A 14075-nucleotide genomic window follows, 5' to 3' on the forward strand; every position below is an offset into this window, starting at 1 on the left:
CTGCAGTCCCCAAGACGTTCCAAGAGTCAAAATCCCTGTAGCCACTTCTCTCCTCTGGCACAGGGACAGTCTGAGGTCACAGATCACACACCCAGGTGTTGTTATCTCCCTGTTGTCTCCCTGAGCCTCTTCAGGAGATCTGGGCAGTTTCTTGGGTTGGTCCCACAGCCCTTTAACCCTGTGGCCATCTCCCCACCTGCTGTACCCCACCTCCCACATTCCCTGGGATCAGGATTCCCCCAAGCACCTCCATCCTGAGTCCCACCCATCCCTGATTCCCTCAGAGGAATTTCCCCACTGCCCCACCAGCCTTGGGCTGCAGCTTGTCCTTGTGCTCACAGCAGCAGCATTGAAACATCTGCACCAACTTTTCCCTGCTTGGTGCTGCTCAAGTGTTAAAGGGCTCTAAGACTGCACTTTGTTTTGATAAACATGATTCCTGGTATTAAAATGGAAAACTGGCAGGACAAATAGCAGCTTTTAAACAGGCAAGAGAAAAGAAGTCAATACTTCTGCCCTATTCAGTGGATTACCTCAATAAACAAAATAGTCCTTATGTCCCATTTTATAATAATCAAAAACTGCATTTCACTTCAAGGAAAGAATTAATGTTTCCTTTAAAAAAAAGATTACTCATGACAGGAAAATTTGACTGGGTCCTGCTTGGTTTTTTCATACTAAAGGGCATTTTGGGCTGCCTGAACAGAAAAGTTGCAGTACAAATGTGGTTTAAGAGTGGCAACTCGACCAAGTGCCTTCAAGTGAACTTCCAGCAGGAAGTTTCAGAAGTTTTTTGCTATTTCCCAAGATGCTTAAAGCCAAAGGATGAAAACCCACCCAAATGTTAATAATTCAGAACTTCCTGTGCAGATATTAGAAACAGAATATAATATTGGAAGTCCACAGCAGATCAATTTTCTAACAAATTGAATACAAGCAAGACCAACATTGCAACATGAAGTGGCAAAGTGAATCCTGATTGAAAAATCAAAATTCTAAATGGCTTTTACAAAAAAATTTTCACTAAGCACTCCAAGAAAGGCTCTGCATTAAGCACTCAGCAGCTCACATTCTTCTACTGTGAAGCAAGACTAACACCTGGCACTAAATTATCCATTTAGCTCTTCAGGAAACTCAAGTGATGTTCCTTACACTTCTAAGGCAAAAATGGAATAGAAAATAATTATTCATGAAAAGAAAAATAGGCATGTGCTCTGCAAGGGAAATCCTCCTCCCATACTACTTTTACTCATTACTACATTAAAAAAAATCAAAAAGTGATTCTTGGATTGATGACAACTCTTAAAGAAGTGAATAAATAATTCAAATCACCCAGTATTAGATATTTAAACATCTCTGCACATGACTGGAGTGTTTCCTATGCTACGGGGAAGCCACGAGGGCGACCACATCCACACACAGCTGCTCCCTGAGCTCCCCTAGCACTGCCTTCTGTGCAAGGCTTTGGAACAGAGAACAGAGAGCTGGTCCAGCTCCCTGGGAATCCTGGCTGCTCCAAGGCCCATCTCCAGCAGCCCCAGCTGCAGTCCTGGACTCAGATCCCAGAGGGTCCCTTTGCCCCACGTCAGCTCCTGGGGCACTGCTCCTGCCTGCAGGGATTGCCAGCAGCCAGGGTGACTGAGCTCTGAAGGCAGCTGGAAGGGAAGGGGAAAAAGCCAGAGAGCAGACATGGATTCATTCCAACCTTTACTTTGTTTGCTCTTTTTTTGTTTGTATTTTTTTGAAATAGAGCTTCCATGCAGAGTTCTCCAGAGTAAGTGCTGATGCCAGAGCCTGCCCCGCTGGCCTTGGCACTGCCACAGACACTTCTGCCACATGGGAGGAAAAGCTTTTGCTACATGACTTTTTTTCTTTTTTTTTTCTTTTTTTTTTAACTTTTAGGCCAACAACATGTTCTCATCTGAACATTACAGTTAATGAATGCTATCAAGAATTCCTAACAAAAACTGTACATGAGTTTACAAACGTATTAACATATAAATAATGAGAAGCTTCCTGCCTGGAGCTCCACAGTAGTCTTTTTGCTTGAGAATATAATACTGGAAGGGCAGACCCGATCCCTTTCCACAGCACCAGTCAGAGCTGGCTTAGTCCAGTCAGCCATTCTGCTCAAGCATCACAGGGTTTTTCTTCAGTGCCTCTGGCTTTGATAAGCAGTCTGTCATACTGTGCAAAAGCAAGAGTCCAATGCCTTTGGGAAGGAATCCTGCTGCTGAGAGGCCTCTGCCGCCCGGTCACCGCTCAGGGCCGAGCTCCTGCTGGAAGGTTCTTTTCTTCTCCCGACAGTGCTTCTTGTGGGCCGGCCAGTCCTTCTGCTGGCACTGCGAGCCGCAGTACCGCGCCACCTGGCAGCGCCCACAGATGTTGAACTCGCGGAGCTGGGAACAAAAGGTGCTGTTAGAGGGGCTGCTCAGTGCCAGGAGAGCCTCAGCATCCCCCCAGGGGACACCCCAGCAGCTCTGCCAAGAGGAACCAGCAGCATTCCCAAGGAGCTGCACCATCAGGCGGGTGTCCACGGTCACCGAGTTCAGGTGCACCCCTGAGAGCCAGGAGCAATCCCTCCCCTGGGCCTCTCTCCATGCCTGCCACAAACAGGTGACAGGACAAGGCTGAACAGCCTACGCTGGAAAAGGGCAGGGTGAGAGGGATATTGGGAGGAAATCCTTCCTGGGAGGCCTTGGGGCAGCTGGGGCTGCTCCTGGATCCCTGGCAGTGCCCAAGGCCAGGCTGGACAGGGCTGGGAGCAGCCTGGGACAGTGGGAGGTGTCCCTGCCCATGGAATGAGATGAATTGTAAAGTCCCAACCCAAGCCAGTCTGGGATTCTGGGATTCTATGAAACACAAACACCCCACCATGAGTTTCAGAGAACCAGAAGGGTTTGGAGCAATCCTCTTTGCTCTTCTAAAATGAGTTCAATTTATAGACAAAATATTGGAGCATTACACATTTGTTGTCACAATGCTCCTGTTTTGTCAACTCAAGTTCTGTTTTCAACTACAAACAAACACCTGAAATTCAGAAATTATCAGGAGGGCTGAAAAACCTCAGCCATTGCCAAATTACTGTTATCCAGGGAGCTTTTGGGCACAGACCCAAATAAAAGGCAGAGCTGCCTCTGTTACAAATAAAGGGATTTAAGATCATTTTTGCAAATGTTCCCTTCCCCACAGCAGAAAGTGGAACACAATAGGTTTAGCCTACTCAGCATCTGCTATCACAAGAAAAGCCCTTGTTTATAGATAAGGCATCTGTGTGACAGAGGCACAGCCCTTGCACAGCTCATTCTCTCACTCCTGATGTTGCTTTATCTTCTTCCAGCAGAATTTTTCCTCCCAGCTCTCCCCTGAATGAAGGCCACTGCAATTCACCTTCACCTCAGGAAATGGTAACCAGGTTATTTTTTGATTCCATGACCATGCAAACCCTGCTAGAATGCTTCCTGCTGCCTCACACAGCTGCTCACTCATCCCAGCTCTGCTCCCTGCAGGAAAGCTCCCACCTGGCTTTTTGTGCACTCTGCAGAAATCACCCTCCTCCCAGCAGCCCCCTACCATCCACTGCTCCAGCTCAAACCCACATTCCCTCCTGTAAGAAAACTGAAAACTATCACAGGCTCAGGAGGTTCAGGCCAAAGAAAACCTGCATGGAAGAAAATCGTTGCTTTTAGCTACTGAGTGGCTCATGTAAAGCTCTACATTTTAAATAACAAATAAATCCCTAGACACACCACTAGCCCAAGGATTCCATGCTCACTCCCAGCTCTCTGAACCCACCTGTTTTTCAATCATTGTGCAGGGAGGGTAGTGACATTCATAGTAAGTGCAGGAGTTCTCTTCCTCCTCCACAACATCCCCATTAGCATTGTAATATCTGGTTACATTCAGGACAGGAAACTGCTCTTCTATGGGGTCTGTAGGAAGTTGTTGGATTGCCAGCCAGTACAGACTTTGTTCCCTGGAAAAAAAAAAAAAAAAACCAAGTAAAAGTTTAGTACATCAATTCATAATAATCATACAAAGATATTGATTCCAAATCTATTAATAAATAAGGTTAACATTGTATTTAGCCTCAGATTGCACATACTGTTCATATATTGGGTGGTTTTAAGTTTTTTTTAGCCTAAATGCAAACCCCAAAAGTTTAAAGGTATCAATCAAGAAACATTCACATAGAGAAAAGTTAATCCTGTGCAAAATTATTCACACTAAATCAAAATCAATTTCTGGTATGAAGTCTGCTTCTTGTTCTTGAACCCCCAAAATCATGTAGAGTATTTGTAATTCACTATAGCTTCTCAAAATCAGTTTAATCAGCTCTAAACACCCCAATGTTAAAGCTGCTGCTGCTGCAGGTCTTTCAGGAGAAGAGTGAAGTGAAGTCTGTGGGTCTGGATGTTCATTGATTATCCAGATCCAACCTAGCACAGAGTGTGATGTGCTGAGTGGATTCAGTGAAACCCAGCCCATGGGGAGCTCCCCCCAGCTGCTGCTGAGAGGTGCTGGAAGCTGAGCCCAGAACCCACCCTGAGGGAGTCCAACCCCAGCTCACAGCTCCCAGCAGGAGCCTCCATCCTGCAGCTCCCAGTGGGAGCCTCCATCCTGCAGCTCCCACCGGGAGCACCCATCCTGCAGCTCCCACCGGGAGCACCCATCCTGCAGCTCCCACCGGGAGCACCCATCCTGCAGCTCCCAGCGGGAGCACCCACCCTGCAGCTCCCAGCGGGAGCACCCATCCTGCAGCTCCCAGCAGGAGCACCCATCCTGCAGCTCCCAGTTCCCACTGGGATTTCTGAGGGGCAGAAGGCACTGAGATGTGCAGAATGCCCTAAGCCTCTGCCCAGCTGGGAGGGCACAGAGGTTTCCTGCTCCACCTGGCACAGCCCTGAGGGTGAGATGAGTGGGGTGGTCCCTGCACAGCAGGACATGAGCACAGACTGAGCCCCAGCTGAGGAAGCCAGGACAGGGATGTGTAAAGCACCCAAAGTTTTATCAAAAAGGCTCTGCCAAGGCAAAAATCACAGAAGGAAGGAGACAACATCTGAAGAGCTGTCCATTGCCCTGCTCCATACCTTTGTTTGCTGGAGATGTCCTCAGCCTTGGGCTTCCAGCCCCAGGGCACGAGGCGCAGATTGTCCAGGCGGTTGTCCACGGTCACCGAGTTCAGGTGCACCACCTGGAAGCCAGGAGCAATCCCTCCCCTGTGCCTCTCCCTGCAGGACACAAAACCAACCTGAGGGTCAGTGCTGAACAGGAACAGCTAAAAAACAAAGGATCACAGCAATTGCAGAGGCAATGTGAGCTGGGAGCTGCTGGCACTGGGCTGCAAACAGACTCCAGGGGCTACTCCCAGGAGAAAGTGCCTTTCTCCAGCAGGTGGTTTCAATTATAAATCAGTTGAATCAAAAGATAAAATAGAGTCATTTTAAGCATGTTGCTTAGTTCCAGAGCCTACTCCTCCAGTTACTGCTAAAGATCCATGGAATTACACTGCTCCTTGGAAGGTGCCAATACTGCCTTATTATTCCCACAGGAAATTCTATCAGACACATTTGTGCAACTTTGGCACTGGTGTGGTGTCACAGGGCTCATTATTTATGAAGAAACACCTCTGAACAGCAACAGGACAGAGGTTTCACCAAGTATGCAAATCTTTTTAGACTGTAATTGTGTGTCACACACTGAAAGTCTGAAATTACTCCACAATTGACCAAGAGACACCTGAAACTTGCCCAAAACCCAAAGCAGGGCTAAGTCAGGATGGCTGCAAGGAGAAATCTTCCCTACTGCCTTCTAAGAGTTTCCATTTGCCTTTCCCCCTTCTTTTCACCTCTCCTCTCTCCGTTTCATCGAGTTCACTGTCAAACACCCTCATGCCTGGACAAGTTTTGGTATCACTTCTTGCAGGAATCCCCATCCCAGCTGAAATGCAAGGCCTGGACAGAGGGCTGTGTCCCTGTGACTGCTCTGCCATGAGGAACCTCCCAGCCCAGGAGAACAAGGACCAAGCAGAGCTGACAGCACACACTGAGGGTAACCCAGCACCTCCTCATGGACACCTCCCAGCAGCTCCACCCAAGCCCAGCCTGGACACTGAGCCCTGCTCAGCCTTCACTGAACATTTCAGCTCAAATAATTATTTTAATTTTAAGAGATATTTGTCTGAGTTGAAAAATTACCACCTTTTTTTAACCTTTATAAAGCTCAGCATTACCCAGCAGAGCAGGAAACTCATTTTAACATGCCTTACAATGAAAAATGTAGGATTTTGTATTCTTGGTCTAAATCCATCCAGATATGTCTAAGTTATGTACCTTGGGGGTAAGAAAAACTCTTGCACTTCACATATGCCCCAAAACTTGGTAGAATTTAATGAGGAGAATCCCCCTGGAGAGGCTGCAAGCAGCACCTCACACAGAGTGTGCTCCTGCTCCCACCAGGTAATTCCTGTGAGAATTCCCTGCATGGGAACAGAGCCTGGAGCCCCCTGCCAGGGAGTCTGCTGGGCCTCCATGGAACAGGGAAAAGCTCTTCCCTTTGAAGGTAAAACCAATAAAATCCTTCTTTTGGGGAAAAAGAAACCAAACCACACACATTAAAGCAAACAAACTATGGCAAAGAGTCTGCTGAAGTGCCCTAAAGGAGGAATCCCAGAATCCCGGCTTGATTGGGTTGGAAGGGACTTTAAAACTCAGTGACACCTTCCACTATCCCAGGGTGCTCCAAGCCCCATCCAGCCTGGCCCTGGACACTTCCAGGGATCCTGGGCCACTTCCAGGGGTTCCCCATCCTCCCAGGGACAATTCCTAATTCCCAATATCGCATCCCTCCCTGCCCTCTGCACTGGGAAGCCATTACAGTAACAGCTGTAATGTACTTTGAGTTGTTGAAGGCCAGCAGAGGGTCTGGCAAAGGGAATCAGGAGTCCTGAGGGCTCCAAGAAGTGGAGAACTGCTGGAGATGAGCATCAGTCAGATATGGAGACAGGGAAGGAGTTAAGGTTCTCAGAATGAGCCTGGGACAAAGTGCCAGCTGGAGAGATGGGACAGATAGGAGACAGGAATCTGGGAGGAGGAGACAGAATTCAGAGCAAGAACAGACTGTGCAGTGGGGAAAGGGAAGGGGATCCCAAGACTAAGTTCAGAAATATTCTTGATTTTATTAGATGAGTTTAGAAACTGCTGGAGCTGGGCAAAGAGAGAGGATTATGAGAGGTTGTCCCTGACACTGGGATGTCACAGCAGGGTTGCACCCTGCTCCTCCACAGCCCAGATCTGCACCCAGCACCCCAAAAAGCAAATTCTGACCAATTCTTTCCCACACTGAGCCAGTCTTTACCTCCTTGTATAAAACCCCATTTATCTACATCACTGCCAGCTTTTCTGTGGCCTCAAGTGACAAAAGCCTAAGTAAAGCTGGAAGCTGGGCCTTGCTGGTGAGCAGTCAGTGCTAAACACCACTGCACTGGGTGCCAGACCTGGTAATGCCAAATTCAGGGTGATCCCTTCTGTCCAAGCTTTGAACACAGGAGCACTCCCCTCCCCAGGCCTCTCTGTGACCATCCCAGCTCACCCAAAGTGAGCAGCAAGGACAGACAGACAGACCCTGCCTTGGGAACAGCCTCAGGAATGCAGCCAGAACTGCAGGGCTGGAGCTCCTGCCTCCCCCTGCACTCCTGAGCTCCTGCAAGATGCCAGGCAAACCCTTCCCCCAGGACTTCTCAGGGATCATCTGGATTCTGTTCTTTGGGTATTTCAGCAGCTCAGAGCCCAGGACTGGAATACAAATGCAGACACAGCAATTCCAAGCACCAGGAACCAGAACTGAGCCTGTTATAGGCAGCAAGATGGCAAGTGCTCTAAAAAAAACCCTTAAAAACCCCCAGAAATCAGGTCCTGGATGTCTTTTTGAACATGCAGTTGGTGCTACTTATGACTAATCCCCTTCTGCTGCTGCTGCTGTTCCCCAGGGAACATCTCCACACCAGCAGAACACAGAGCTGGGATTGCTCCACAGGGAACTGAGGAGGGACAAGACTCCTGCAGAGACACCAAACCCTGCTTTGGGGGAGCCAAGACTCCAAGTGGAAATCACAGCAAGCAGCAGAGAGGCTGAAGAACCATCAGGAAGTTCTCCCTGTAAGAATTTTTCCAGCTCCTGATGCCTTTTGATCCCACAGTTGCCTCTGCACAGGGCAGCAGCAGAAGGTTCCTGTTGCTGCTGCAGCTCCAGCAGTTCCAGGATTTCTATCCCAAGGGCCTCATGACATGAACAAAGGTACCTGCTTAACTAGAAAAGAAAAAAATCTGTTTTACTTGCATCTACCACATGCTACTCACTGTCTCTTAAACCAGAGGCACACAATTGGGTTGGTTTTTCGTGTTTCTGGGGTTCACGTGCAGAGAACTGAATTACACACCTACACCTGCAGTAATCCATGATCTTTGGTTTTTATTCATGCAAGGAGTCAGGCTGGCACTGGGAAGTGCAATCAGTGCCTGCCCCTGCCCAGCTCTCCTTACTCTGACAGGCTCCCAACCTCCAGCACTGCCCTGCTCACCAAGGGAAGGACCTGACCCTGCTCCCCAGTCCTGCTTCGTGCTCAGAGCAGCCCCAAAACTGCTCTGCTTAGGGGGGGCAGAAACTTCACAGCCCCTGCAGAGACTCAGCCTCTGCCCTGCAGTGTTTGAGCTGCAGCTGAAGATCAGCAGCACCAACACCTTCAGGACCAGGATGAATTCACAGGAACAGCAGAGATATTTTATATTTTCTACTTAAAAAATCTGACTGCAACTTCAGAAGTGCAGCTCTGCTTGCCTGGCAGCTCACACCCCCCTGTGCCTCTCCAAAATCCCCATTACACACAATCTCTTATTTTTAACCACAGCCCATGCTTGAGTGACACAATTTGAATTTCCTAACTGAATATGCTCAAATGACTTCCTAATTTGAGTAAAACAAGCCAGGAGAGGCAATGGCTGGGCTGTGTCATAAACAAATAGCTGGGATGTCATCATTTACACAGCCTTCAACAACTGACCTGAATAATTTTCAGGTGCTGTTTAATGCTACTTACAGATAATAATTATGACTGTCTGAGGTTCACAGTTAGCAGCAGCTGTCAGTGATTTGCTCCACATATTGCAGCCAATTTCATAATTTCAACAAAGTTCTATGTGCAATAAGATTAAATATTAACAGATGCAGGTTAAAATCCATATTTAATAAGCAGACTGGAAATAATAATCTGATATTCCTCCTGTCTCCTTCCTCCTATGCAAAGCCTGGTTCTAGGGGGATAAAAAGATAACCTGGAAAAATAAAGGGCATCCTGGGCACTGTGACTTCCAAAGATGTGGAACTGAATAGAAAATATGCTTAATTTTTCCAAAAAGGCTTTTAAAATAAATAAGATTTCTTCAGCAGATCCCACCTTTTGTACAAACCCATCAACATCGAGAAGGAGCAACAGATGAGCTCAGAGGGTGAACTGCTCTCAAATGAGGAAATTGGCTCCTGAAACTTAATGAAACTATGAAGGATTTCAAGGATTTGTAGAGTATGGAAAACAAGATGCAGCAACTGAAATGAACCATCAGCAGCATCACCTCAGGCAGTTTTGCAGAAAGCCATAAAAAACCCCTCAAAGTTTGAAGTTATCAGGAGTTCCCTCTCTCCAGTGCTCTGCCAATTCTGAGGGGACAAAAACCTCACAAACCTTTAAAAGTTTGTCTTCTCCCATCAAATGGGGCAGGTCCTGTCCATCCCCCAGCTGAAGTTTGGGCAGCATCCTCAGGTGCACACAGGGTGCCCATGAACCTTCCCCTGCTCTCCCTGCCTGGAATGTTCCATGGGCTCTGCTGTGTAAGGACCCCACATCCCAAACCCTGTGGGCACCCTGAGCTGGGTTTGCCCCTCTCCTGAGGGCACTTGGGCAGAGGGATCACCCCTCACAATCTGGGGCAGCCAAGGGCACCCCTGGTTTTGTGCTCCCTGCTGTACCCACCAGAGCAGCTCGTGCAGGAGGCGCCCCGAGCCCCGGCCCCGGTTCTTGTCGAAGGCGTAAGCGAAGATTTTAGCACCATTTCCATCAGCATCCACCTCCATGCGAGCCTAGAGGGAAGGGAAAGGCTGTGAGAGCAGCCCATGGGGCACACAGCACCCTCCACTGGCATGCACCCCACAGCTGGGGGATGCACCCCACATCTCACACTTGTCCCTGCAGGTCCCTTGAGCTTGGGGGGGTCTGAGCTGTCCCAAAGCCCCAGGGGGACCCAGCCAGCCCAGCCTGGGGGGCACCAGCTGGGGACACCCCCAGCACTGCTGTGCTCCCTGGGCCAGCTGTTGGCACCTCTGGGTGCTGAAAGCCAAAGGGCACCTCCATCCCTGCCAGAAGGGGTCCCTGGGGACTGTGGTGTGGGATGGACCCTGTGGAGCCCAGGGAAAGGGCAGGGGGAGCTGGGGTTGCCTGGATAAAGCACAGCAGGAATGCAGCTCTGGGGATGGGATTCATGGCAGGATCCTCACTCTGCCCCAGGGCTTTGCTTCAGCACTGCCCCATCACCCACCTTGCTGGGAAAGCGAGGGCCTGCCATTTTTCCTGCGTTTTCCTGCCATTTTTCCTGCATTTCCATATTTTCCTGCCCTCCACAATGCTGTTCAAAGCTCACAAAGCACAGCCAGAACTTGATGCATTTGGGACAGTCAGGGTGTGTTACCACCACAGTGACAGACACTCACAGTGGCTGCCAGAGGGGAGGAATGGACAAACAGGGAGAGTTCTGGCAGCAGCACTGCCCAAACTCCTAAAATCAACAAGAGCAGCCCCAAAGCATCCACTGCACTGCAGAAATGTAGCAGATGATGGTCCCTCCTCTAAAAAAAAAAACACTTTTATTTGTTGAAGATTTTGTAATCATTGTCTTTCACTTTCAAAGCCTTGGTAGAACCCATTTTCCAGTGGATGTGAAGAGGAAACACTTTTTTCTGGTCCCATAATCAGTTACAATAATACAAGTTTTCCTCATCCAAAACTAAGTGCAGAGTGAACATTCTTAATGTTTGCCAAACCACGGGAGGGCAAATTATCAGTTCTTCAAAAGCATACAAATAATATGAAAATGAAAAAAACTAGAAAATAAATTAGTAAATAAATGTTTTAAAACAAGGTTTGTCTAATTGGGAAAAAAAAGGAAACCCAGAACTTTTCCTGCTTGGAATCTCCCACGTTGGGACTTCAGCAAGTTCAAAGTGGTTTTTTTCCGCCAATCGGGGGAGTTGCAGGCTCAGCTCCTCCAGGGTCTGCTCGGCTGGAGCAGGGCACGAGGAGAGGGCAGAGCCGGAGCTCCAGCGGGCCCGGGGGGGCGGCGGGGCCGGGGCAGCCCCGGGCGGGGGGGGACTCCCAGAACCCGGGCAAACAGCGGGAGAGGAGCGCGGGCAGTGGCGGGGCTCACCTCGAAGGAGTAGCTCTCCACCAGCGGGATGTCCTGCTCGTCGATCAGCGTGTACTTGGTCTGCAACACAGCGAGAGAGAGAGAGAGCGCCGTCAACGCGGCCCCGGCACGGCTCGGCAAGGCCCGGGACTGCACGCTGCGGCCCCGGCTCGGAGCGGCCCCGGCACGGCCTCAGCGTGGCCCCGGCAAAGCACAGCACGGCCCGGCCCGCCCGGCCGGACCCCGCGCCCCGGCCCCGCCGCCCCCCGGCCCGGCCCGGCCCAGCCCAGCCCGGCCCGTCCCGCCGTGCCCCGCGCTCACCTTGCCGGCCACGCGGCCGAGCCGGACGATGCCCAGTTTGAAGTCGGTCATGGCGGGGCCGGGCCGGGGCCGCCGCTCGCCCCGCGCCGCTGCCACGCGCCGCCGCCTCGCGCACACCCGGGGGGCGGGGCCGCCGCGCCACCGCCCCCCCGCCGCCCCTCGGCCAATGGCGACCCGGGCCACCGCCCACCCGCGCCCGGCGGACCAATGGGAGCCCGCGCCGCTCTCGCGTCACTCCCGCGAACGCCGCCGCCGCGGCCAATGTGCGCGCGGCGCGCCGCGGCCCGGGTCACGTGGGACGGGGCCCCGCGCGCGGGCGCGGGCAGCGCGGGCGCGGGAGGCGCGGGCGGTGACGTCACGTTCGCGGGAAGCTCCGTGCCGGCGGCGGCGGGGGCGCGGCCGCGCTTAAAGGGACCGCAACCCCCCCCCGGGGCCGAACGGGGACAGCGGGAACGGGGACAGGGCCGGGGACACCCCCGGGACCCCAGGAAGGGAACAGGGACACCCCAGGGCCTCGGAGCCCCGGCTGGCGTGCCGGTGGCACATGGCGGCGGCCCCGCTGCGTGGGAGCGCCCGCTCTGCCCGGCCCGGCCACCCCGCGCTGCCCCGACGGGCCCTGCGGGGGGGGAGCCGCGTCCCGGCCGGATCGGGCAGGGATCAGGGGGTCCGGAGCTGGGGACACCCACCGGGATCCCGGGGTGCAGCTCCCGGCCGTGCCCAGGACAGCCCGGCATTCCCAACCTCCCGGGGCAGCCCGGAGAGCCGCGCTGCGCTTCGCTGGGCGGCCCCAAGGGGCTGTGCCCTGCCCGGGGACAGCGGCCAGGCCCAGCGGGGACAGCACAGAGACAGCACAGAGCTGTTGTGGGGTCGCCCCAAGAGCCTCCCCACCAGCGCAGGTACTGCCATAACTTCCAGCCATTCCAGCACTGGGGGGTTACTTCAGGACCTCTGAGGGTGTCACAGCAATTTTTTGGTTCAGATTTCAGCCCAGGGTGTCCTCTACGTCTTCATTCCTTCAGAAAACCCTCAAGATTTGTGGAATCCTTCTCCGAGGGCTGCTCCATCTGCTTATCCCCAGCCTGGATTGATCCCAGAGTTGCCCAGACTCAGGTGCAGCTCCAGCACTGGGCCTGGTTAAACCTCATGAGGTTCCCATGAGGTTGTCGAGCTTGCTTGAGCTTTTCCAAGTCCCTCTGGATGGCATCACATCCCTCAGATTTGTCACTTCACCCTCAGCTTGGTGTCACCTGGCAGCCTGCAGAGGTTGCACTTGATCCCTTCATCTATATCATTAATAAAGATACTAAATTAAATTAAGAAGATGGGATTAAATGTGACGTTAATGTAGGTTGTTATCTTTGGAACCCTCTGCCTCCTCTTGAAGAAGCATGATTTGGAAAAAATTAATTATTGGAAGGGCAAACCCTCCTTCCAAGCACTGCTTTGCTCCTACCAGAGCACGTGCCCTCAGGCAGCACAGGAAAGGAAAGGTTATGGGTCCTGTTCCAGGAGAACTCCCTGTAAGGAAAAGGAATCATTTTTCCAACTGTTTCCAGCACTGCCAAGTGGAGGGAAACCCACACGGGACAGCCCTGACAGCAGGAGGCTGAACAGCTCCTGAGACTCTCAGGGCTCACTCCAGAGTGGGTTTCCAACACCAGGGGCACAAAGATTTTCAAAAGAGTTTAAGGTAGAGCTGCTGCAGAAGGGCCTGCCCTGCCTCAGGCACCCCAGGTGTTTGTGAGGCTTTTGTGGAACCCCTGCAAAGGCTCAGCTGGAAGGGACCCAACCCTCCCCTGGCACGGCAGCCAGGCTGGCTGGGGTGAGGATGGGATCCCCCAACCTCTGCAGCCCCCTCAGCCTCTGGCCACTCCACACAAGGGTTTTCTGCCCGTTCCTTACCAGAATTTGTGCCACACAAACCGTTGGAGACACTGGACTGGTTACAGAGCACCAGGAGCCACACCTGACCTGTTCAGAGCATCCAAATTATTCCCTGCTTGAAACATGGTAACGTGGTCAATCCAACAAAGGAACCAGATAGAACCACAGAATGTCCTGAACTGGGAGGGACCCACCAGGATCCCCCAGCCCAGCCCCTGTCCCTGCCCCGCCCCTGTCCCAGCAACCCCAGCCTGGGCATCCCTGGCAGCGCTGCCCAAAGGCTCCTGGAGCTCTGGCAGCCTCGGGGCCGTGCCCATTCCCTGGGGAGCCTGGGCAGTGCCAGCACCCTCTGGGGGAAGAACCTTGCCCTGAGCTCCAGCCTGCCCTCAGCACGGCAAATCCCTGGAATTTCAGCTGTAA

General features: G+C 52.0%; 1 protein-coding gene across 1 annotated transcript; it reads right to left on the reverse strand.

The window, feature by feature from the left end:
- Positions 1 to 871: 871 nt before the first annotated feature.
- ZMYND19 (zinc finger MYND-type containing 19) lies at positions 872 to 11922 on the reverse strand. Its single transcript, XM_071453652.1, has 6 exons — positions 11772 to 11922; positions 11472 to 11531; positions 10025 to 10131; positions 5091 to 5231; positions 3796 to 3976; positions 872 to 2399 (listed from the first exon to the last, which is right to left on the reverse strand). Exons 1-6 carry the CDS (start codon positions 11820 to 11822, stop codon positions 2256 to 2258), a joined length of 684 nt encoding a protein of 227 aa, XP_071309753.1. The 5' UTR covers positions 11823 to 11922; the 3' UTR covers positions 872 to 2255.
- Between the last annotated feature and the right edge of the window lie 2153 nt (positions 11923 to 14075).

Source organism: Agelaius tricolor, unplaced genomic scaffold, assembly GCF_023055355.1.
Source record: "Agelaius tricolor isolate 1412-34295 unplaced genomic scaffold, bAgeTri1.0.p SCAF_37, whole genome shotgun sequence".
Taxonomy (NCBI): Eukaryota; Metazoa; Chordata; class Aves; order Passeriformes; family Icteridae; genus Agelaius; species Agelaius tricolor.